The sequence below is a fragment of the Quercus lobata genome, chromosome 1 (genome assembly GCF_001633185.2).
Source record: "Quercus lobata isolate SW786 chromosome 1, ValleyOak3.0 Primary Assembly, whole genome shotgun sequence".
Lineage (NCBI taxonomy): Eukaryota > Viridiplantae > Streptophyta > Magnoliopsida > Fagales > Fagaceae > Quercus > Quercus lobata.
In genome coordinates this window covers 7997667-8022625 of record NC_044904.1, presented here as the reverse complement: position 1 = coordinate 8022625, position 24959 = coordinate 7997667, and the positions used below count along the sequence as shown (strand labels likewise).

General features: G+C 35.2%; 2 protein-coding genes across 2 annotated transcripts; one reads left to right on the top strand and one right to left on the bottom strand.

Annotated features, from left to right (window-relative positions):
• Window positions 1–8838: 8838 nt before the first annotated feature.
• Window positions 8839–10789, bottom strand: LOC115977074 (protein YLS3). Its single transcript, XM_031098723.1, has 3 exons — window positions 10355–10789; window positions 10165–10257; window positions 8839–9351 (listed from the first exon to the last, which is right to left on the bottom strand). The coding sequence occupies exons 1-3, from the start codon at window positions 10689–10691 to the stop codon at window positions 9230–9232; spliced, it is 552 nt and encodes a 183-aa protein (XP_030954583.1). The 5' UTR covers window positions 10692–10789; the 3' UTR covers window positions 8839–9229.
• Window positions 10790–19260: 8471 nt separating this feature from the next.
• LOC115977067 (GPI mannosyltransferase 2) lies at window positions 19261–24740 on the top strand. The gene is made up of 8 exons (XM_031098711.1): window positions 19261–19745; window positions 20207–20312; window positions 20409–20501; window positions 20608–20803; window positions 21819–21997; window positions 22491–22738; window positions 22910–23079; window positions 24081–24740. The coding sequence occupies exons 1-8, from the start codon at window positions 19361–19363 to the stop codon at window positions 24243–24245; spliced, it is 1542 nt and encodes a 513-aa protein (XP_030954571.1). The 5' UTR covers window positions 19261–19360; the 3' UTR covers window positions 24246–24740.
• Window positions 24741–24959: the final 219 nt, after the last annotated feature.

Here is a 24959-nt window from a genome sequence, read left to right as displayed (position 1 = left end):
ATGTGGTCTAAGCGACTTGACATAACTTAGGATCTGTTTAAACACTTATATAGATGCCATTGAGTGTTAATTTCACCCAAGCATGTGGTCCGAGGGACTGAACATAACTTAGGATCTATTTAAACACTTATATAGATTGAACAATGGGAAGTACAATGCCTTCACGCAACAATTGAACATATTGACAAAGGAAAACTTTCATTAATAATAATACATTTTCAGGTTGTTTACATTCCAAGGGTGCAGTATTACATGCTCATCTAGGTCTTCAAGAAAATATGCTCCTATACCTGCCACCGAGGTGATGCGATATGGTCTTTCCCAATTGGGCCCCAATTTTCCCCACGCTGGGTTCTTTGCAATGCCCAGAACTTTTCTCAATACCAAGTCACTAGGCATTAATTGCCTCAGCTTTACATTGGCATCATAACCTTGCTTAAGCTTGTGTTGGTAGTACGCCAACTGAACCATTGCACTTTCTCTTCTTTCTTCAATGAAGTCCAAGTTCTTTTCTAGTGACTCATTATTACTGCTTGGATTGAATGAGGTGGTTCTTAGTGTTGGGAAGCCAGTTTCTAAAAGAATAACAGCCTCAGCCCTATTAGTTATTGAAAAGGGAGTCTCCCTGGTTGACTTGTAAGGTGTGGTTCGATATGTCCACAGGATATATGGCACTTCTTCCACACACTTTCCCTTAGTATCGTCTAACCTCTTCTTAAATCCATTCACTATAACCTTGTTAACCGCCTCAGATTGTCCATTCCCCTGGGGATAAGCTGGGATAGAATATCTATTCGTAATTCCCAATTCACAGCAGTATCTCTTGAAAGACTTGCTATCAAACTAAAGGCCATTGTCTGAGATGAGGGTGTAAGGGACTCTGAACTAGGTGACAATGTTTTTCCAGACAAACTTCTTGGCTTCCATATCTCTGATGTTCGCCAAGAGTTCAGCTTCAACCCACTTGGTAAAATAGTCAGTACTGACCAGCAGATACCTCTTATTCCCTGCTGCTTTGGGGAAAGAGCCCACTATATCTAAACCCCATTGAGTAAATGGTCAAGGGCTAGATAGGGGGCTAAGGACTCCTCCTGGTTGATGTATATTTGGTGCAAATTTTTGGCATTGATCACACTTCTTTACATATTCTTGTGCTTCTTTCTGCATATTTGCCACTAGTAGCCCTGAGTGACGGCTTTGTAAGACAAAGATCTGCCTCCTATATGGCTTCCACAAAATTCCTTCATGTAACTCCTCCAAGAGTAGCTCTGACGCCTCATGATAAATGCAGAGTAGATATGGCCCAGAAAAAGAGCGCTTGTATAATCTTTGGTCTTCGGACAGCTAGAAACGAGGCGTATTTCTCCTTACCTTATCAACTTCTGATTTGTCTTTCGGAAAGATATTCTCTCTAAGGAATAGTACTATAGGGTCCATTCAACTAGGCCCTACTCTGACTTGGTGAACATGGACCATCTTTTCCTTTACCTTTGTGGGTTTGCACAAGTCCTCTACAATGATAACCCGAGGTAAGTTTTGTGTCGAGGAGGTTGCAAGCGTGGCTAAGGAATCGGCGTGTGTGTTTCCACTTCTAGGGACGTGCAATAGGCTAAAGGATTCAAATCCTGATTGCAGATGCCTAACTTGACTTAAATACCCTTGCATTTTCTCATCTCTTGCTTCTAATTCGCCTTTTACTTGGCCGACGACTAGTCTTGAGTCTGAGAACATCTTTACTGTCTTTCCTCCCATTCTTTGGACCATGGACATTCCTTCCAGCAAAGTTTCATATTCAGCTTCATTATTCATGGCCAAGAAACCCAATCTTAATGATTCTCAATGATGAGCTTCTCAGGGGAGATCAGAACCAGCCCCACTCCAGAACCCCTTTGATTAGCCGTACCATCAACGTATACCTTCCAAAATGAAGGTTCTTGTAGGGAGATTGTGCCAACCGATTTTCCATCCATGTTCTATGTCGCTGTTGCTTCTTCTAATAAGGGTTCAGTGAACTTGGCCACGAGGTCTGCAAGGACCTGGCCTTTAATAGAGGTACGAGGCATGTACTTGATGTCAAAAGCCCTAGAACTGTACCCCACTTTGCAATCCTCCCCATGTAATCAGCACTTCGAAGTATGGCCTTGAGTGGAAGTTGAGTTAGGACGACGACTGTATGCGCTTGGATGTAATAGGGAAGCTTTCGTGTACCATGCATCACTGCCAAGATGGTCTTCTCCAACGGTAGATAGCGAATCTCGACCTCATGTAGTGATTTGCTTACATAGTAGACTGGCCGTTGTACGCCACTGTCAACTCATATTAACACCAAACTTACAGCATGAGGGGCCACCACAATATAAGTAAACAGGAGCTCATCTACCTCAGGACTGGACATGATAGGTGGCCGAGATAGGTATTCTTTAAATTGCTGAAATGCCAAAGCACACTCCTCGGTCCACTTAAATCCCTTCCATTTATTCATCAATAGGAAGAAAGGTCTGCATCTATCTGTGGACCAAGACATAAACTGGTTTAGAGCAGCAGTCATTCCGATTAGCTTCTGAACTTCTTTGGGATTCCGACGTGGTTGCAAACTATTTATCGCCTTAACCTGGTTGGGATTAACCTCAATCCCATACCAAAAGAACACTTGGAGGTGTTAAGGCGCAACTAGTGTTTTCTCAGTATTTCAAAAATATTTCCAAGGTCTCCCACATGTTCGGACACCACCTTACTCTTCACCACCATGTCATCTATATAGACTTCAATATTCTTGCCTAACTGAAGTTCAAACATCTTAGTCATCATCCTTTGATAGGTAGATCCCGCATTTTTCAAGCCAAATGGCATCACCTTGTAATGGTAGTTCCTAGTGGGAGTAACAAAAATTGTCTTCTCTTGATCATCTGGAGCTAGTGGTATTTGATGGTATCTTTGAAAGACATCTAAAAAGCTCATTCGAGGATGGCCTATGGTAGCATCTACCAGTTGGTCTATCCGAGGTATAGGGAAGGGATCTTTTAGGCAAGCCTTATTTAAATCCGTGAAATCCACACATACTCGCCATTTTCTGTTTTTTTTCTTTATTACCACAGTATTGGCCAACCACTCAGGATAGAAAATTTATTTGATAGCCCCCGCCTGTTTAAACTTCGTCACCTCATCTTTAACAGCATCAGAATGATCTCTAGATAAACACCGAAGAGGTTTTTTTTTGGGGGTAACAAATGGATTCACATTCAAATGGTGGCAAATGAAATTTGGGTCCACCCCCTGAGCTTCATAAGCACTCCATGCGAATACATCCACATTTTTTCTCAGGAATTCAATTAGCTCTTCTCTCTTTTGGGGAGGCAGCTGGGAGCCGACCTGAAAGAACTTCTCCGGATCATCGCCAACAGCAACCTTTTCTAGATCTTCGTACTTTGCTTCCTCGGTTGATCCATTGTCGGGCAATACCGGAGTTTTTGATTGTTATAAGCCCCTTTCAGCAGATACTGAGGACTCAGCATTGGGTTGATGTAAGATTGCAGCAACCATGCATTGCCTAGCCATGGACTAACTCCCCACTATCTCTTTAACCTAGCCCTCCGACGAATATTTCACCTTCTAGTGCAGGATAAAAGAGACAGCTCCTAAGGCATGAAGCCAAGGTCTAGCCACAATAGCTGTATAGGGTGAATAAGCGTCCACCACAATAAAATTCACTTCCACCACGTCCGAACCGGTCTGTATGGGTAGTCTAATCTGGCCTCTTGGAGTAACAATTTTTCCTTCGAAACTTATTGGAGGGGAATCGTACGTCATTAGGGCCTCGAGTTTTAAATTCAGCCCCTTGTACAGGTCAGGGTACATTATCTCGACAACACTTACTCTCTTCACGTCGTATCCCCCTATCCTGAGTATGACCACCAGAGCATCGTCATAGGATTGAATGGTTCCAATTTTATCTTCGTCTAAGAAGCGTAACACCTGTGGGGCTTCTTTCCTGGTTCTTTTTGACTCCGAATTGTTGTCCTCGGTGGATAGCCGGGCCATAGATATCACTCTGGAAGGACGGGAACCGATCCTACCAGGAGCAGCAAAGATGACATTCATTGTTCCTAAAGGAGGTCTTGAAGAAGCATCTCTACAGGGATCCGAACCGATCTGCTCCGCCCGGCCACTAGAATGGTGCAACAGATGCTTCAACTTCCCTTCTCAGACCAGCTGGTCCAGATGGTCCCACAAATTCCTGCAGTCTTCTGTAGTGTGCCCTTGGTCCTGATGGTATTAGTAATAAAGGCTCTAGTTGCGCCTCATGGGGTTTCCAGCCATCTTGTTCGGCCATTTGAAAAACGACTCATTTTTAATCTTCTCTAGAACCAGATGCACCAGTTCTCGGAATACTGCATTAACTGTCTGGGTGTTGGCAGACCCTAACTGTCCAGCGAAATCTTTCCGAGGTCAGTTATTACTATATCTATCCGACCTGGAATCCCTCATCTCCTGAGGGATATCCTTAGCCTTTCCTTTACCTAGTTGCTGGTCTTCCTCAACCCTTTTATACTTGTCAATTCGGTCCTTGAGTTGGCGTAGGCTGGTGACAGGTTTTCTTGTTAGGGACTTCCTTAAGCCATGCTCGATTGGGAGGCCACTCTTAAAGGTACTAATGGTGACATCATCAAAGTTACCGTCTATCTCATTGTACATCTCTCAATACCTGTCCGAGTATGTTTTTAGGGTTTCCCTTTCTCGTATGGACAAAGACAATAAGGAGTCCAAAGGCCGAGGGACCCTGGTACATGTAATAAAACGAGAGCCAAAAGCCCGAGTGAGCTCCTTAAAGGAATCTATACAATCTTCCCTCAAGCCGTTGAACCATCTCATCGCCACTAGTCCCAGACTGGATGGGAACACCTTGCACATCAAGGCCTCGTCCTTAGAATAGACAGCCATTCTCTGACTGAAATGGCTCACATGTTCCACCGGGTCCGTCTGCCCATTGTAGATGGTGAATGTTAGTTAATGGAAATGCCGAGGAAGAGTTGCTCCTTCAATCCTATACGTGAAAGGCGACTTGGAAATCTGGTTCAAAGCTTTGCTCATAGCATCGTTTCCCAGCCCTCTGTGAGTTGGGCTCTTGCATCTACGTTCACGGTGGTGCTTATCTTCATATGAGAAAGATTCACTAGGAGGAGTCCTAGACCTATGTCGATAGCTACTGTCCTTCTTATCGTCGAAGGAGAAATCAGATAGGGAGGGAATCCACCTTCGTTGTGCATGGAGTAACTTCCTCTTTAGATGGTCAATCTCCCTTTGCATGGCTTTGTTATGTTGCTCTTGAAAGACGTGACTCCCAACTCGAGAATGACTTTTGGTTTTATGCGTGGTATGCACGCTGCCCTCTTGATTTCTCCAATGTTCAAGGTGGGTGAACGGATCTTCGCGTTGGGATGCTATGGATTCTGCTTGGTGTAGACCTGAACCTACCATAGTTGATCGTTATTTTCACTATCACACAAGTTTTTCTCACAGATGGTGCCAATTGTATGGACACGATTTACAACCCAAGCCCAAAATGCATGGGATCTTGGCCCAATGAACCCAGCACAATAAATTTGTAGAGAGTGGATCAAAGAACTAGACCTTAATGAGTTGAATAACGGCTAGTACTGAGTTGAATGAGAATCAAAGACAAATAAGAGATTCTGATGTCAATGGACTTCCAGTCCGTGGAGATTACACTTGTATATATTGATCACAATTGGATACCAAGACAATTTAGATTGCTACAGTCTTATCTCTCTATTTTTCTGATCCCTTTTCCCATGAAGGGTCTCTCACGTTATATAGCTCCCTCTGGAACATCTTGATTCTACACTTGTTGATCATCTGAGCCTCCACTTGAGTACCTGTCCCATTAGACACCCTCTCTGGCTTTCTGTGAGTTGTGGTAGCCAAGGTAACCCTATTCAGAGGTCTTCTCCACATAAATGCCGCTAGAAAAGTAGCTGTAATGCATTTAATGCGATGACAGTAGCTTTTCCCTAGATATTTTTGGATTTCCTTCCTTCTTGTATGTTCATGAGACATATTCCTATCATTGTAGTTTCTTGGAGGGTCATTCTAATTGCTGGAATACATATTTAAACTGCATACGCCACATCCGAGGAGTAATTCCTTCTCGGACCACCTTCCATTCATTCCTTACTCATGAGGCTTTAAATTGGGACCCTAAATAACTATTTGCTCCTCCTTGGACCATTCAGCGTCCTCAAACAAAAGCCCAAGACCCAACATATTATTCTAGGCCTTTATCCCTGCAATTATATACAAATTAAAATTCCTACCAAAGTTAAACTTAAATACTATATTAAAATAGGGTGCTTTTATATAAGCTGTTGGAAAGCTGTGCTTTGATTTTAAAATAAGCATGTGTAAAAAAGTTATAAAGAGTTGTGGTTGCAAAACAAAAATTTGGGTTTTAAAAACGCTATTTTAATCTCTCAAATGCCGAACCAAACGGAACCTAAAGATCATTTTTATATTTTGTCAACTCTTGAAAAGTCTTGCAAGAATATAAGATGTTATTTGCTAGACAATACAAATTGTTCATTCTTGATTGTTTTATTTTAGAAGAAGAAGAAGATAGTTTGTTACTTCTTAACTTAACTATTTTTATCGTGATGCAATAAGTTTTACATGATGTTTACATTTTTCAACTAAGGTATGAAGAATTATTATAAAAATATATATTGAAAATGAAAAACCAAATTTGTAAGTAGGTTGTTATAACAGTTTTTTCTAGATAATTTTATGGGATTATATCCCGAATTTATTTTTCTTTTAAATAGGGTTTTCATTATAATGAACTTTAATTTTTTATTTATTCCTTTTATTTTATTGGGGGAAAGCTTTGAAATTCATTCAATTTATTGCATAAAAAGTCAATTGAGAAAACTGGAAAGATAATAGTGGAGAGTCTAAAAGACTAAATCTAACCTTCATCTGTCATGGACATAGGTGGACGCAGGAGAGACAGATCTATTGAAATGGTATTGTAAGGCCCAATTCTTTTGTGATCTATCATGGCCCATAGTTTGCAAAACCCATATGACCCACCTCCTATGTATGAACCCCAATTCAATGGCCCAAACCATGTTATAAAGGTAGGAGTAGGATTCTTATTAAGTTGGATTGGCTCCTACAAACTTTGTTCTATCAGGTTTTCCATAGTTTCTGATTGTTTCGATGGAAAATATTGTGTAAAGATAGTTTTTTGTATTTTTTAGTGTTTGATATCATCAAAAAAAGAGTTAAAGAAAAATTACATTTGGTTAACAGAAAAAATATGACTTATCTTTAGAAATTTTTTTGGAAAACAACTTTATTTCACAACAAGTTAAATAAGGAAAGTTAAAGATTATTTTTCAACTCATTTAAAGTTGCTACCAGATATAAGAAAAATGAGATAACTTTATGGAAAATTCTTTTTAAAAAATGACTCAATTTTTAGAAAAAAAATTTCGCTAACTCTGTGCCAGCTATAGAAGATGCAAGCATTATCTAGAATGATTAGGCATAAAGCGTTTGCTGAAACAAACAAAGCATTATATCAATCGAGTAGTTTTTAAAACAAGTCCTAATTGATCACGAAACCTAAAAGCATCCAAACGTGAAAGCAATGAAAATAAGTGGCTATAACTTCAAGAGGTAGCACAATCAACAGAGACCATGTTTCATAAAGTATACTATGGACCATTGATTTAGATCTTCCTCTTCCTCTTATCTTCGACTAAACTTACTATTTTAAAAGATCAGAAAAGAAAATTTTCATAATAGATTAGGCACTGGCTATCACAATTCACATAGACATTCTTTATTATTAGCATAGGATTTCAAACAAAATCTCAATACTTTGTCCTAGACTTCTCTTTGATGGGGCTGGTCAAATGACTCAAACCTTATTGCAAGAGCCACTTGATCCCACAATTTATGAATATAGGTGTAGCACAAAGATTGGGGATTTTAGATGCCAAATTATTCAATGTGTAACCAATGGTAAACAAAGGGCTTGTAAAGCTACTTAAACTTGAACAAGCCTCAAGGAGAGACCTGTTGAGGGCCTTGAGGTCATGTTAAATGTAACATTTTTTTGATAGTTGTTGAATTGACAAGTTATTAATATTGATTCTCATATAGACTCATCATTAATAACACTTATTTTCTACCATAATAACTCATTATCTTAATTGTTTTAGAAAAATATAGAGCCTTTAGAATTATTGTTCTTCACCGTGTCCAACAAATTAGAAGAAGAAAAAAATCCATAATGGTACAAAATCATATTCATGGGCTAATTGTGCAGAATATAAGCCACTTTGTAACATAGATGTTGATATCCATTGGAATATTAAAGCTTTATGTGATGATATTTTGTATTTTGTAAAGTTTTTTACCAATGTAAATTTTCTTTTATTTGTAGGGAGGGCAATGTTTTCATTCATCTTTTGGCCTAATAGGCAATTTTTGTAAGTTGGACTGGGCAGTTCCATCTCAAATCTGTCTTCTTCTATTTTGTAGGCTTGGGATAGAGATGTAATTTGGCCCAATTCTTTTGTATCTCCCTGTTTCAAGTTGAGCAATAAAGTATTTATTTGAAAAAAAAAAAAAAAAGACTTTAATTTGGTCATGGCAATTGTAAAATTTAGAAAACCTGGACTTCAAATTCAGCTTGATTGGAGTTGATTGTACAGTGAATATATGAATTATTTCTTCTTTTTAATAGAACATATGAATTCTAGTGGAGGAAAAAGGCAAATAGAGTGCAAAAAGAAATTTAGAAAATACAATTAGTGAGCTCAAATTATTAATTGTTCCTGTCATTGCAACAAATCCAAAATTCCAAATAGTCCAATCATCACCTAGGCTAGAACCTTACAAAACTAATATGCCTTTTTTCTTTTCTTTTTTTAACTTTGTTTTTTTAGTGGAAACCAAAAGGAAAAATAGTAAAGCCTTCTCTGCTTGTGCCTACCATTTGTTGCAGGAATTTTGTCTTCATATTCCAGAGTAGCATCACCATCAAATGGAAAACAGTTGAAAATAGTTGAACACTGGTCCAATTAGTCCTTGTAGTAGGAAAGGTCACACAAATGCATTTGGAGAAAAGAAAATAGAGTCTAGCATATTATATAAAGTAAGATACAATTAATAATGACCAAAATATAGGGGCATGTAAATAGTATCAAACATAAAAGAGCAGGGGTGATAACGTGAAAAACCATAGTAAAATCCCATGAACCCTTCGCTTTCCACCATCACTCTTTTCTTCAGCACTTGATCCAGTGCTATTGGAACTCCCTTGAACTGAAATCACAAACAAAAATGAAGATTATTCAAAGAGGGAAATACTTTTTGTGGCTGTATTGATCAATACAGTATGTCAAAAACAGAGGAAGTATAATAAATAAACTTTTTGTATTATTGATGTGTTACATATGTATAAATTACATCACTAAGCACTCTCATATGTACAAGAGCTAATCTAAAACAATATCACTAACAACCAAGAAAATATCACTAACAAACTAAGTAATTCTAACTAATTACATAATCACATGTGAAAATCACAAAATTTCATGTGGAAAATACAAAAGCACACTTGAAAAATATGGAAAATGTGTAGAACAAAACACAATTACTAATCTAAAATATAATTTCTAATATAATATAAAAAGTCTTTCCTAAATAAGAATGAATTTAACCATATGTTTTATCTACCAATAAAATTGCATGGTTAAATTTAATTATGAAACTTAAGGTAATATGCCTAAAAAATTGTACTTAATTTTTATCCATAATCAAAAGGAAAAATATGTAGATTAAATATAAAGTAGATTCTTCAATTGAGCAACTGGTTGGTCTAGTGATTTCCAAGGCCACATGAGATTCATAAAACCAGCGATTCAAAGCTATTAACTAACATTTTGGGGCCACCCCAATGGAGTTCTCTTTATGATTATCTAGTGTGTATGTGGAACTGGAGATTACACACATCCAGGAATAATCTAAGTGTTTGAAAAACTATAAACACCCATGTTTATGGGTAAAACAACATAAATATAAACAGAAAAAAAAAAACAAAAAAACAAAACAAAACAAAAGAATTAAATCTATTACCACTGGCAACTGTTGTGCTACTCCCTTTGGTGCTGTTTGTGAAACCCTCAAATATTTTAGCGTCCGTTGAGTTAGGTGCCAAATGCAAAAGAGCTGAATCCATCATCACCAAATATTGTAAGCAATCAATCAATTCATGGGTTATAAGGATAGTGAACATATACAGTATATGGAATTTATGTGTACTTACAAACACATTCAGATATGTTTGCTGGTGCATGACAAGAAGTAGGGAGATTCAATGCAAGAGTAGCATTGATCTTAATCCCAAGATTGGGATCATCTCGATCCTTGATGAGTATGCAGAGGCATTTCTTGCTCTTCTGCAGAACTTGTTTGATTCCTGTGCAACAGTCTAAGGTTGGAGCTTTGGCCTCACCACCAACATAAGGAAGACATGTGGCTAGCCCCACAAGTTGGTCTGCACATTCAGCTCTATCTTGGTCCAAGTTTGAGCTTGCAAAGCCAACTAGCATCATCAACACCAAGGTATATGAGAGAGCCAAAGTTATATTTTTGGAGCCCATTTGGTTTGGAGAAGGAGTGAAATGATGGTAGAATGGTAGGTGTAAAAGAAAGAGATGCCCTCTGTGCCTTTTATGCTTTGCTTGTGACTTGTGACTTGTGACTTGTGACTTTATTATATGTAGGCAGGCCATGAAAAAATTAAAGCAGTCGGTATTGCTAATTTATTCTATGTCCTACTGGACACTTTACATCCGATGGTGACCATTTTAATTCTTCCACAAATGACCAGGCCTTTTATTGGTGGCACAAAAAATTGCCACCTAGAATTAAGGCGAAACTGATGTGTTCGTGTAGCACCAGTACCACAAACAATAATAATCAATGTGGGGTTAAACTTTTGGGGGGGTTTACCTTTTAAATTTGTTAAGCATTCTATAATCAGACAAATGAGGATAACAAACTAAAACATACCCACACACCCCAGCAAAAAAAAAAAACATACCCACACACCTCACCTTATCATATTAGAATCTTTCTGAGCTTTCTTTTCGATGGATATTAGCTAAAGACACATGACTTTCTTCTTGAACTATATCATTTTTTAATTTTTTGAAAGATATAATAGAATTTCAATCTATAATGTTCATTCCATGATGATTGCTCTTATCATCCAATTAAGATACTAATTAATTTTTTATATAAGTGAGATTCGAATCACAAATTTCTTATTCGATGACAAAAAACTTTAACAATTAAACGAATTGAAATCTACTATATTATTCTTTTTAATACTATAAGATTTGAAATTTATAATATTCATCCTATAGTGATTGTTATTTATATTAAATCCAAACACTATTTCTTTGAGACAAAAAGTTTTACTGATTGAATTAATGAAACACACGAAGTATGTCAGATTGAACAGCTAAATATTGAAGGATTTTGGGTCCTAGATCCAAAGTACATTTACTGTTCGGATATTTTAGTTGGGCAGCTAGTGGTTTAGTACTTGAGTTGTCTTGAATAAACAAAAAGGGTGTTGTCTTGTACGTAAGGTTTTGGAGCATGAGCATCATTCTCAATTTCAGTAAGAAAACAATTTAGACATTATTTGGTTTCTCTATTTTATTTTACCAAAAAAGAAATAGCTACTATGTTTTGGCAACCCGTGAGTGAATCCGTGATTATTTTGGATCAATCCGTGATTGCATATATAAATAAATTATATGGTGATGTAGGACCCAAAATAACCTGTCTTCCACTAGAATTTCATGTGCATAAAAAGGTACATAACAAAACATTCTTCATTTCACATATAGATTAAAGAAGAAATCTTATAAAAAAGCTTTAGAATAGTTGGAATCTTTCTAAAGTCAGGATATTTTTGGGTTCTAGTTAGCTTAATTGATAAAGTTTCTAATGATTGAATAAAAGATCTGAGATTCAATCATTACCTATATACTAAAAACCGATTGATCTTTTGGTTTGATGATAAATAGTAAAAATTACATAATCAAACATCATAAGTTCAAACTCTATAATAAATTTTTTTTTTTAAACCCCTATTCACATGTGATAATGCTTTGTTGACTCACATTTTTGTTAAAATTTAAAGGGCAAATTGCAAATTACACCTCTAGAGTTTAGAGATGTTTGGATTTTACACCCTGAAATTTCACAATTTGGATTTTAGACCCTAAAATTTGAGAGTATTTGAATTTTATATCCTAACATTTTAGAATTTGAATTTTACCCCCTAAATTTTAGGGGTATTTGGATTTTACTCCCTAAAGTTTAGGGCTGTTTGAATTTTACATCCTAAAGTTTCAAAATTTTGGAGTATAAAATTCAATCACTTCCAAGTTCTAGAGGGTAAAATCCAAATTCTCAAATATCATGATGTAAAATCCAAGCACACCAAAATTTAGAGGGTAAAATCTAAATTCTGAAATTTTAGAATATAAAATCTAAATATCTCCAAAATATAAGGGTAATTTGCAATTTACCCAAATTTAAAATATGTTCATTGCTAATAAAATGTACCTCCATTTACATCAACGCTATCCCGCGAACATTTTGCAATTTGTTAGTAAATATTTCTGAGTAATCATCACCATGATTATACTAATAGGAAAATGCTTTATTTTCTTACAATAGTTTACTAAATCAACTAATTGAGTCGAAGGGCCAAGTAGCAACTAGCAAGTGCCTATGGTATTAAGTTGAAATATAACTAACATTCAATACCAAATGAACTAGCCTCTATCTGATTCTCAAACAAAAAAAAAAAAAAAAAAAAAAAAAAATAGGGAGATCACAAACATATATTGGTTGTGTACTTGAGCTATAGACTTATAGTAATAATTTTATTTTTGTCGTTGGAGGGTTTTAGTTATTAGTTACATCATGTTAATAATTATATATCTCAACTTAAAAAAAAAAAAAAAAAATTATGAGTAATCCATAACTTTAGTTAGTTGTTTGTTATGAGTCAACTCAAAGTCTCAAACTATATTAAAAACTGTCAACAATCAATGAGATAGTATTGCAATAATTAACTAGAGAAGCCAAAAACAGAATAACCATCCCCCACCCATGAAGGAATTGTGAATTGTCACCGACTCACAGCCACTTGCCTAGGTACATAATAATTGTTTTTAAAGTGTGCTTCTTAAAACTTGGACAATTATAGGTAACTAATTTCATTGTGTAGATTGTTCTTGGCATTAAAGGACTGCATTACCCTGGGGCCTCATGTAGGGCACTATAGGTATAGTCCATTTAGACCATTATTGTTTAGGTCGCCCATAGAATCCTATCTTCCCCTCTTTCATTATCTATCTATAAATAAAAATAAAATAAGAAAGCCACAAAATTATGTGTCAACAATTGGTTTTACCATAGGTTCGAGGGCACAATGATAATGACATTCTCTATAGTGTCTTATGTTTATGGTTTGAGCATCACCTTTTCTCTTCTCCCTACTATCTACCCATTTCAAAAAAACAAAAAAAATGATTTTATCGAAAAAAAAAGAAAAAGTATTAGTGGGTTGCACCCTCTCTCTCTCCCACCCATAAGAAATGCCATAAAATTTGAAAATTGTAAACTAAAAAAAAAAAAAAAAAAACTTAATCCAATTGAAATCTTAAGTTAATTGAGGAAAAAAAAGTTGTGAGTGTGCTAAATCATTGTTGACAATGAATTTTTCATAATAGTTTGAGGCTTTAACTTTTGTAAGTTAATTTCTCACATGGTAAACTATCAACATTAGTCATCCAATCTCTTATGTGATCACAAACCAAACAAAATCTACATCTCCTCATAAAATTATATATCGTTTTGTCCAACATAAAGTAAAAATCTTTTCTTTTTTTTTCATAAAATAAAAGAAGAAAGAAAAAAAACTCTTTCGTTTTCTTAATCACATCTTTTTGTTTTGTTTTGTTTTTTTAACTCAATTTCTCTTTACAGCTATTATAAATTTCTTTGTTCTCAATCTATAAATTTGTGTTTCAATCTTGTTGGCAGAAGGTATGGAGAATCATCAATGGTAGTCCTACAATCTACTAATAAGGAAACTTATAGCCGTGGCCAGGTGACGCAAAACTATGTACTATTTTATCGTATCATCAGCATCAAAATTAATTGTTTCCAATTTTATCTTATAGAAGCAAATAAAGCGGCGCTGATGCAATGCCAATGAATGATGGATAAGGAAAAGGCTTATTTATTTCATATTCAATTAAGGAAAAATTTGCTAAATAGCAATAATTTAAGGGAAAATTTTGCTAAATAATACCTAACCAAACTTATTTAGTTATGTAACACTTTTTTAGAACTCGAGTTCTAAGCATTATATTTGATCAAATTGTCATAATGCTTGAAACTCGAATTTGGTAAACTCGAGTTTCACTTAATCAAGTTTCAAAAAAAATGCTACATAATTAAATAAGTTTGACCCGATGTTTTTTTCCTAAATATTTTCAAAAATTATAATATTTAGCAAAATATCCCTTCAATTAGAGAAATTTCTTTCATTTCATTATGTTTTAGTAGTAAGATTCTATGCTTGTATTAAATTGTGTGATTCATTAAATATTTAAATAAATTTTATAAATATTAAGTAGATTAAGTGACTAATTAAAAGTATACGCATGTTCGCACATCTCTTAAATTTTAGATTAAAAAAAAAGGGAAGGTATACATTATCAAAAAATAAATAATAAATAAAAAGGTTTATCATTAATTTATTGAAGAAGAAAAGAGTACATTTAATAGGTGAAGTATTATTTATTTGATATCTCTCTCTTAAATTTTTAGATTACCGAAAAAGAAGGTGTACGAGTGAATCATTTATTGAATGGGAAGTACACGTACGTGATATAGTTATGAGCATGGCCCTTCGAATTTGGAACTGAGGAAAATATACATTGTTGCATGGAAGTTTTTTTTTTTTTTTTTTTTTGGGCATGGAAGTTGTAACTTGGCTAATGTGCACTTGTGCATGCATGTATTTAATGTTGCTGTCCAACCCATCTTCCTTCATTAATTTGTGATTATCTTCTGCATGGACTTCCTTTGTATCACATATAAAGTTCTTCATATTTATAATATCCGTATCTGCAGCAAAGAGAGCACAGCACTTTACGCACCAAGCGCATAGTAAATGTTGTGAAAATGAAATGAACTGTATAAACAAAATTTATGCTTCATTTTCCACAGAATCAATGTAAATAGGATTGTTCATAAATAGTTGTTTTACAATAATAAGTTTTACTACTTCATGATGGATTTATCACCATACATGGAGATCCGTTTGGATTGAAAGGCTTGAGAATGTTCTTATGAAGAAAAAGAATGTTTTTAAGTCAAAATTTTATCATTTTATGAAATATGATTTTAGATATTGATTTTTATGTTTTTGTTATGTTTTTTGTGTTTTTAACAGTGGAAGTACAGAGGTGGATTATGGAAACCTAACAAAATAAATCTCAAGTGGGCAAAATATCAACTTTTAAATCACAGGTAAACAATTTAAATTTCGGTCAAACAACATATAGATAAATTATAATTTATCCTCATGTTTTTTCTTGAGTTGTCCTACGAGCAAATAAATACTTGATTTGATAGGTAGGAGAAAAGCCGTAGAAAATGCTACTTGACACAAATTGCATGTTCTTCAGATACCATTTGATTCATACTACTTTAATTTGTGATTATCTTCTACATGGACTTCTTTAGTTTTCTAGCTCAATATCTGCCCCATCACTACCAAAAAAAGGTTCTATGGCTGTGTTTTTAAAACGCGGTTATATGTCAAAAAAACGTGGCTATAGCTTATAGTTGTGTTTTTTTAGGCCGCGGTTTCTAATGTGGCCTAAAAACTGTGACTATAGGATTGACGGTCCTATGGCCGCACTTTTTAACCGCGGCCCAAGACCAGGTCCTATAGCCCCGTTTAAAACACGGCCTAAGGTTGTGGTCTAACAAAATAAATTAAATTATTCAATTTTATATTATATATAAATTTGTTACAAATGTATTTATTTAATAGTTATAAGTTATTCACTAGAGGAGCCTAGAACCCGGGAACTCGAACCCCAATTTCAAACCAAAACCAAAACCAAAAAAATGAAACAATCAAAGTAGAGAAGCAAAAACCTGAATGTAATCGACGAAGAAATTCTGGCCGGAACGACAATCCCGCTCGAAAGCAGAAATTTGTTGTGGTGCTGTAGAAAATTCAAATTGAGGTTTCCACGATTAGAGAAAAAAAATGAAGGAAGGTTGTTGATTGTGGGCGTGGAGAGAAGGAAAAACCCTAGAAATTGTAGTACCTTTGGTGTCCTTCGTTGCCAGTGAGAGCCGAAACCCTAGCTAGTCAGAGAGAGCGAGAAATTGAGAGAGATAGAGGGTTTGTTGAATTAGAGAAAGGGTTCTTTATCACTAAACAATCCCTAGAGATCGGAGAGATGGAGGGTGACGGTGAGATTGGAGATGGAGGGTGAGGATTGAGATCGAGTCTTGGAGAGTGAGGATTGAGATCGGGCTCTTGAGAGGCTAGGGTTGAAAATGTCTAAAGGAATGGTATATAAACAAAGCCTAAAGCCGCATTTTTAACATGCGGCTATAGGAAAAATCTAAGGCCCCGTTTAAAAAATGCGGCCCCAATTTGGTCTGAAGCCGCGTGTTTAAAACGCAACTTCAAATTTGGTTTGAAGCCGCATTTTAAAGACGTGGCTTCAGACCAAATTTGAAGCCGCGTCTATAAAACGCGACTTCAGATATGCTAGAGCCGCATTTTTAAAATGCGGCCACAGTTAAGGAAAAAAAAAATTGCTAAAAAATTAAATACGGAGGTCCTTAGGCCGCGTTTTTAGCTCAAAAAAACGCAGCCTAAGAACCCTTCTATGGCCCCGCGTTTAAAACGCGACTTTAAGGTTTTTTTAAGCCGCGTTTTTATAAAACGTGACTTCAGTCTATCTTAGGCCGCGCTTTTTATAGCCGCGCCTTAAAAAATGCGACCCAAGGCCCCCGCATTTTGTAGTGCATGTTTTTTCTTGAGTTGTCCTACGAGCAAATAAATACTTGATTTGATAGGTAGGAGAAAAGCTGTAGAAAATGCTACTTGACACAAATTGCATGCTTTTCAGATACCATTTGGTTCATACTACTTTAATTTGTGATTATCTTCTACATGGACTTCTTTAGTTTTTTAGCTCAATATCTGCAGGAGCAAAGAAAGCACTTTAAGCACCAAGTGCATAGTAAATGTTGTGAAAAGTAAACGATCGACCTGTATAAACAAAATTTAAGTTTCATTTTCCTCAGAAACAATATAAAGAGGATTGTTCATAAATATTTGTTTTAATTACTACATAACGATGGATTTACCACCGCACACGTACGTAGGTCATGTTATTCTTGATGAGTTGTCCTACGAGAAATAAATAGTTGATTTGATACTTGAAAGTTGAAACAAATTGCATGTTTTTTCAGATACCATTTGGTTCATACTACTTTATAGATTGAGCTCTGTCCATGAAAATAGTAAAGCAATATTTATAAACTGGCTGTAAATGTCGGATGGTAGTCCTTACTAAATGAAGAAAATGCCTTTGCAAACTCGTTTATTTCGTTTTCGTTGAAAACTTTTATCTCAAACTCAAATTTCTAATTTGACAATAAAAAGCCTTTATCACATCCTATTTACTATAAAAAAAAAATAAAAAAAAAAAATCAACTAGTATCTTTTAGTAAGAGGTGTAAACGAGCCGAACTTTGTCAAGTGGTGAATGTTCAAACTCGGCTTAACAACAAAACTAGAATGCTCAAGCTTGGCTTGAGCTTGAATCAAACTTACAAATAATATTCAAGCTTGAGCTCATTATCTATACTACTATTAATTAAAGGGCTTTCCCTATTTTGGATTCTCAATTTAGATTCTCAAAATATCCACAAATTCATCCGTTTCTAAGGCTTAAATCATAGGGTTAAATATGTAAAATTAATAATTTTAAAACTCCTAATTTTTAGCTATATAAAAAAAAGGTTTTCCTTCTACTTTCACATTTTTCTATCACGTTAGTTGTCAAGTTCTAATACAACTTCTTCTTTTTTAAAAAAAAAAATTAATAATATAATTGCTTTTTTTTTCCACAAACGTACCATTTTTTTTTATCACTAAACTATTTTTTCCCCACCTCCACATTTCTCTCTCACATTAATAGTCAAGTACTAATACAACTTCTTCTTAAAATAAAAAAATAAAATAAAAACTGTCGTGAATAAAATGTGTAAACCCAAAAAATAAAAAGTATAAAAGTTTGAGCTCAATATCATGCTTTTGAGCTTGAGATTCAACACAAATATATTATCAAACACATATCAAGCTTATCACCTAGCCTATTTGGTTTGGGTGAGTGGTTTCAACTCTCAAGTCCTTATTAATTAAATTCTTAGAAAGATATGAGTTTATTTGTCAAAACTCATATCAATCTTGTTACCAAACTTATAAATGAGTGTAGGCTCAACTTGTTGTGTATCGAACCCTAATGTTTAGGGGCTTGTTCATAAACAACATTTTTTTTTTTTTACTTGGACTCGACTCATTTATTAAATAAGCCTAAAACTAAATATTAAACTTGGCTTGTTTATAAACAAACAAACATAAATGAGTTTTTTATCAAACCAAACTCAATTTATTTATGAACTGCTTGATTCATTTACAAGCTTACTTTTAGTGTCTATTTAGAAAAAAAATAAAATAATATATTAACGGATACTCTAACAACATTGGTTTAAAAAATATTTACAGAAACTTTCGATGGAAAAAAAAAATTAAATTTTTTGATATATTTTTATATTTTTCATAAAAATAGTATCAAAACTCTATTAAATTAGTAGATTAACAAATGTCCAACACCCATTAACTAGATTTGAAACATAAAAGTCAAACTCAAGCCTCAAACGGATATGGCCCAACATTCTTGCACTAGCCCCCAACAAACGGGTCGGGTTTATACGATTCGAGCTTGAATCAAGAATCTATTGAACTAAAATGATTTTCTAGGATCCGATTCAAAAAAAAAAAAAAAAATTCGTTTGGATCTAATAATACGACGTCGTATTTGCTGAACGCGACGCGACCACTGTGACACAGTCCACGAGTACTCCTAAACCAACCAAAACGCCCCAATCTGCATTTCCGCCACCTCTCTCTACCATGACCACCACCACCTCCACCTCCGCCGCCGCCACAGCCACAGCCACCGCATTCCCTACAAATCAGCAGCACAAATCACTGGTCCTCAAATCGGCGATCCTCTCTCGACTCCTCCTCCTAACTCTGATCCTCATCTGGCGCTCACTCCTCACACCTTACGACACCTCCGCTCCCCTAAACCCTAACTGCCTCGAAATCGCAAAGGGCCAGAACTCTGACTCTGATGTAGTGCTATTCCCGAAGCTCGCCTCCGCCATCGAAAACGGCATCGTATGGGACTCCGTGTTCTTCGTCCGCGTCGCCCAATGCGCCGCCTACGAGTACGAGCAGTCCTACGCTTTCCTCCCTCTCCTCCCTCTCTTCATCTCCTTCCTCTCCCACACAGGTAGCTCCCTCTCTCAATTTCCACTTTCAATTTCGTCCTCAAGTTTTTTCTCAACTTTCATTTTGATCCTTGTATATTTAAATTTGCTTGCATTTTGGTCCCTGCCATTGCCAAATTGAAAATAGTACCAAAATACAGAGACTAAAATAGAAGGTTTTTGAATTTCGAAAATCTAGCGGTTGGATTGCATTTGATCATTCAATCGGATGTTATTTATTATTCGATCAATAAACTTATTATTTATGCATAATTTTATATTACAGAACTTGAAATTGAAGTAGCTATTGACATTTGATCTTCTTAAAATTTTGCAAATATGAAAAATATAATAACAACATGTAATCCAACCGTTATATTTTTATAATTCACGCACAATAAAAAGATAATAGATGAGTTTAAAGGATTTCTCCTTTTCCGACTAAAATTATTTTTGATTTTTGATTTTTTTTTTTTTTTTTCAGTTTTCGCGCCATTGGTACCGTTATTTGGTTACAGAGCTGTGTTGGGATTCTCCGGCTATTTCATCAATAATGTTGCGTTTGTGTTCGCAGCTTTTTACTTTTACAAGTGAGTTATGATCCATACTTAGGATATGCAATGCTTAGAGTTAAATAAGTTAATAATAATGAATGTGAAATTTGAAATTCATGTTTGCTCTAACAGGCTTTCAGTTATTATTTTGAAGGACTCTGAGTTGGCGCTACGGGCTTCGATTTTGTTTTGCTTCAACCCGGCTTCAATATTTTATTCATCGATGTAATGTTGCTGTTGTTCTTGCTTCTTTGTTGTTTAAATTGATTGTTTGAAAAATGGAGTGTGAAAATAAGTGAGACATTTGTTGGGTTTGTTGTTATTATGACAGATATTCGGAGAGTTTGTATGCCCTGTTTTCGTTTGGAGGGTTATACTACTTAGTAACTGGTGGAAATACTGTTGCCGTTGTTTCGTTTGCTCTCTCTGGTTGTGCAAGGTCTAATGGAGTGCTTAATGCTGGTTATTTCTGTTTCCAGACTATGCATCGCGCTTATGATGCACTATTCCTCAAAAAGCACGCTTTTGTAAGTTTCATTTTTTTAGATTGTCTTGGTTGAGGCTAAGGATAAGTAGGCCTTTTGTTTCCATCCATCTCACATTTTACAAAACAAGTTTAGATGTTTAATCATTATACTTTTGCAATATATATATGTTTATGGTGAACACTTTACTTTCATCCACCATCAATGTATGAAGAATTGAATTGCATTCTGTTTGTTTGTCTATCTGGATAGTTCTATTAAGTTTTTGCCCAAATGGTGCCTCCACAACCATAAGTACAGGGTGGAGGGTGTGATCATCAGTTCAATACCTACCAAGTTTATGTCAGCATATGTGCTACTTACCAATCAAAGAAAAAAAATCAATAAATTAAGGCAAGCATAAAATTTAGTCACTCTATTTTAAATTGCCAGGCGGAGAAGAATGCAGATGCTGACCCGACTAGTTTGTTGAGCATCCATAGCCAACTCCAAAATTTTGGGACTAAGGCTTGGTTGTTGTTGTTGTTGTTGTTGTTGTAGTACATATATTCCTAAATTTTATCTCAATTTTATTCTTTTTGTCCCATTTGATAATCATACACCTCTGAATTTATAAATGTAACAAGTACCTTTGATTTCTTGCCAGTGTGTAATATTTGAAATATGCCTGAGTCCAAAAAAAAAGCTTTAGCTATGCTATCATTTAGTATTGCTGGTCCAAATAAATTATATATGATGTATCCAATGAAATTGAATATTTTCCAATACAATAAAATTTCATTTATTCAACCTTAGTCCTACTTGGTCATTTCTAATGCAGTTACCAGAAATTCTAGTGTTTATGCCTGCTTCAATTTCATGGAAAAAGCTGTTTCTGTCAACCAAAAGCATTTGCATTATTACAAATGCAACCTGTTGTTCTTTTGAAAACTAATTAATTCAGGTTGTTGCATTTTGATGTTTTCAAGTAAGATGTTTATTAAGGTTTGATATCATTAATTTGTGGGCAAAGTTAGATCCAGTTTTGCATTGCTAATAATTCTTATTTCTATGTCAGTTGACAATACAGGTTCTTACAGCTGGAGCTTTGCGGTGTATCTGTATTTTCACTCCATTTTTTGCTTTTCAAGCATATGGATACTATAATATATGCCTAGGACGTGACTTACATGAAATGAGGCCCTGGTGCAAAGCAAGAGTACCTCTGCTGTACAATTTTATTCAAAGTCATTATTGGTATGTTCATCTTTAACTAATGCTTGAAGTTCTTAGCTACAAATCCATGTATATAGGTGAAAGATTTTAAATTTTCCTTTTCCTCATTGATAATTGCTTCAAAGCCATCTTAAGGATGAGTGCTTGCTTTGCTTGGTGCATTGCCGTTATTTTTGAAATTTCTTTTTAAGTTTATTGATATCGTATTTGTTATAATTTTCTATTGGATGATGCAAGATTTGCATTTGATCCAGAAAATTTTTATAGAATAAAAATCTCAATTTTTGAGCCCATATAGCATTGATTTCCTATTCTATCTTTCCAACGGATCATTTTATTGAAGTCATGTAACTCTCTATGAAGTAAGCAGTGAACTAGCTCCATATACATGATTAAATTTTGACTGTTATATTTTGTAACTTGTAAGATATTAATTTTTAAAAACAAGAAAGAATTAAAGTAAAGATGCGTGTATCTAAATTTTGTATATATTAATTGTTTCTTTTGATGCCAGGGGAGTAGGTTTCTTAAGATATTTTCAATTAAAGCAGTTGCCAAACTTTTTACTCGCATCCCCTATATTGTCTTTGGCGGTTTGTTCAATTATCTACTATGCAAAGTCAAGGCCTGAAATTTTTTTCTCCCTGGGGTTTCAAGCTTCTATAGAGGAAAAGAATTCTTCAGCTCTGCTTTTTTCTCTAGAGTCAGTTCCAAGATCAAATATAGCTCGCCTGCCAGAGAAGTCTTACTCTAAGATACAAGGTATTACTTTCTTTGAAATGACAGGGAAGATATAGTACATCATATAATAAATAGTTCTTGCTGAGTGTTTGTAATCATGCACATGAGCTAACTCTTTTTCTTGGGAGGTGTTATGCTCTGTTTGCAGTACAAAAACAAGTAACACTTTCAACTAATGATTGCTTATAACAGAAAATCACAACCTTAGACAGAGGAAGCATATGAATAGAGTGGATCCCGTTGCTCTCCCAATAGAAAATGATCCATTAGCAAAGCTGGGATACTTGTCTATCTCGGTTCTCCCATTTATTCTGCAGTTGGGATTTATGGCGGCTACGGCATTTTTTGTCATGCACGTGCAGGTAGACTCATTCATCTTATAACTTATGTAATATTCCTTAATCTGTTGAAGATTATACAGTTCGTCAACTTCAGCTTTGTGAAAATTTTGTCACTTTGCCTATTGTATTGGATCATTATTATTTTAAGAATGGAAAGGGTATCCCTATTGGTAAGAAGTTGAAGGCATGTGTGGGCCATGTGGCTTACGATAAAATTTTCATAAGACGGATAGGAATTGATATTTACTCCCACCAAGTTTTACGCACCAGTGGGAATTAGCAAGTTTATGGAATCAAAGCTAAATTTTTTTGGTAGGTAATAAATATATATAAAATAAATAAAAACCGTATCAAAGGATTGCAAAGGCTTGAAGGGATTAAAGCTCCTAAAAGTTAAACTCACTATACAAGTTTTATGAGTTGGGGGGCGGGGAAGGGGTGTACAGTTCCATGGATAGGTCATTATTCACATCATTCACTTGCCCCGTTATCAGTAAGGCCCTGGCTTTGATGAAATTGAACACAATTTTCAAATGACTTCCAGGCTTGAAAAGCTCCTAAAACTCCTAAAAGTTATTTTTTTATTTTTTATTTTTTAAAGCTTCACAAGATCTGTTATGTGGCTCACATTATATTCTTCCATGTACCCTGATCCAAGTTGTATACAGCTTTTAGAAAATTTGCCGGCGTCTGTTTCTTTTTAATCAACATTAACTTTGCTTAAGTTTGAATCTCCCCTTCTTAAAATTTACTTATCAAAATATGAACTTTGCTTAAAATGTTCTGCTTTTGGATATAAAAGCAGGGTGTTTCACTCTGGTTTATAATTAGAGCTGTTAAGTAGTACTCTGTTTTGCTTTTTGCTGTTCTCTAGTTTCTTTTCTTTTCCAATTACATTCCTGCTAATTCGAAGAATTTGTGTTATTTAAAGATGGTTTAAATGTCCCAACACCTTCATGTATCGCTTTATCTGATGATGGATTCCTTTCTTATGTTGTTATTTGATGACTGATTCTTGACAGGTGGCTACACGTTTCCTGTCAGCCAGCCCTCCCCTTTATTGGTTTGCCTCACATTTAATGGTACATCCTGGTTCTAATAGATGGGCATATCTAATTTGGGCGTACTCTGCAGCGTATATCCTTCTTGGTAGTTTACTCTTTTCAAATTTTTATCCTTTTACATGATAAGCTCCACCGTGGAACCCTTATCATGTGGACTAAGTGAGAGCTTTTCCAAGTGCGCAAGGGTTTGTGCCATTCTCCTCGGCTTGGATTGAGTTCACGAATTGATTGTGGGAGTTAAAATCGAGCTCTGTTGTATTATCATGTATAGCACTACTGCTGTGATACGATTTTTTGCATGTAAATGAGTCTTAGATACAGCAAGATTTGTGAAGCTGCTCCTGAATATTTGGAATGATGTTTTGTTGAATCTGTGTAAAGCAAATGCGTTTAACGTGTAGCTTTACTCTGTGGGAGCGGGGACTGTACAGCGGCACCTAGCATAGAGTCACCCAAGGCCTGTAACAATCCAAGATTATGAATTTATAATTTCTTCTTTCTATTAGTAATAGGGAGCCATTTCAATTTCCAAGTTAAAGCAGCTGTTGAAGGTTGGGAATTCTCATAGTACTTCTTTGTGAAAGTTGCAGCTAAGTTGAAACTCGAAAGTTAATGGTTTGTGATTTCTTGTTTTATAGCCATGTTAAATAAATATTCGAATTACATCAAATACAAAGTAGGGGTGGGGGGACTAACCATTGATCAGAAGCTGGTTAGCAGTTAATTTTTCTCTACCTTGAGAAAGAACACAAATCATTGTATCTGGATTGGTTGGCAGTTCTTAATAATTTTGCTAGATGATTTAAAAAGGGTTCAGCCAAATCATGATGAAAAAGC

What these genes read in the sequence shown, in the direction of transcription:
- LOC115977074 (XM_031098723.1), bottom strand. Translation starts at nt 10,691, where the DNA reads ATGGGCTCCAAAAATATAACTTTGGCTCTCTCATATACCTTGGTGTTG. An exon ending in AAACATATCTGAATGTGTTT is followed by an intron (nt 10,258 to 10,354) that starts GTAAGTACACAT and finishes TGATGGATTCAG; the next exon opens with CTCTTTTGCATTTGGCACCT. An exon ending in TAGCACAACAGTTGCCAGTG is followed by an intron (nt 9,352 to 10,164) that starts GTAATAGATTTA and finishes TTGTGATTTCAG; the next exon opens with TTCAAGGGAGTTCCAATAGC.
- LOC115977067 (XM_031098711.1), top strand. Translation starts at nt 19,361, where the DNA reads ATGACCACCACCACCTCCACCTCCGCCGCCGCCACAGCCACAGCCACC. An exon ending in GCAGCTTTTTACTTTTACAA is followed by an intron (nt 20,313 to 20,408) that starts GTGAGTTATGAT and finishes TTGCTCTAACAG; the next exon opens with GCTTTCAGTTATTATTTTGA. An exon ending in GTCTTACTCTAAGATACAAG is followed by an intron (nt 22,739 to 22,909) that starts GTATTACTTTCT and finishes TGCTTATAACAG; the next exon opens with AAAATCACAACCTTAGACAG.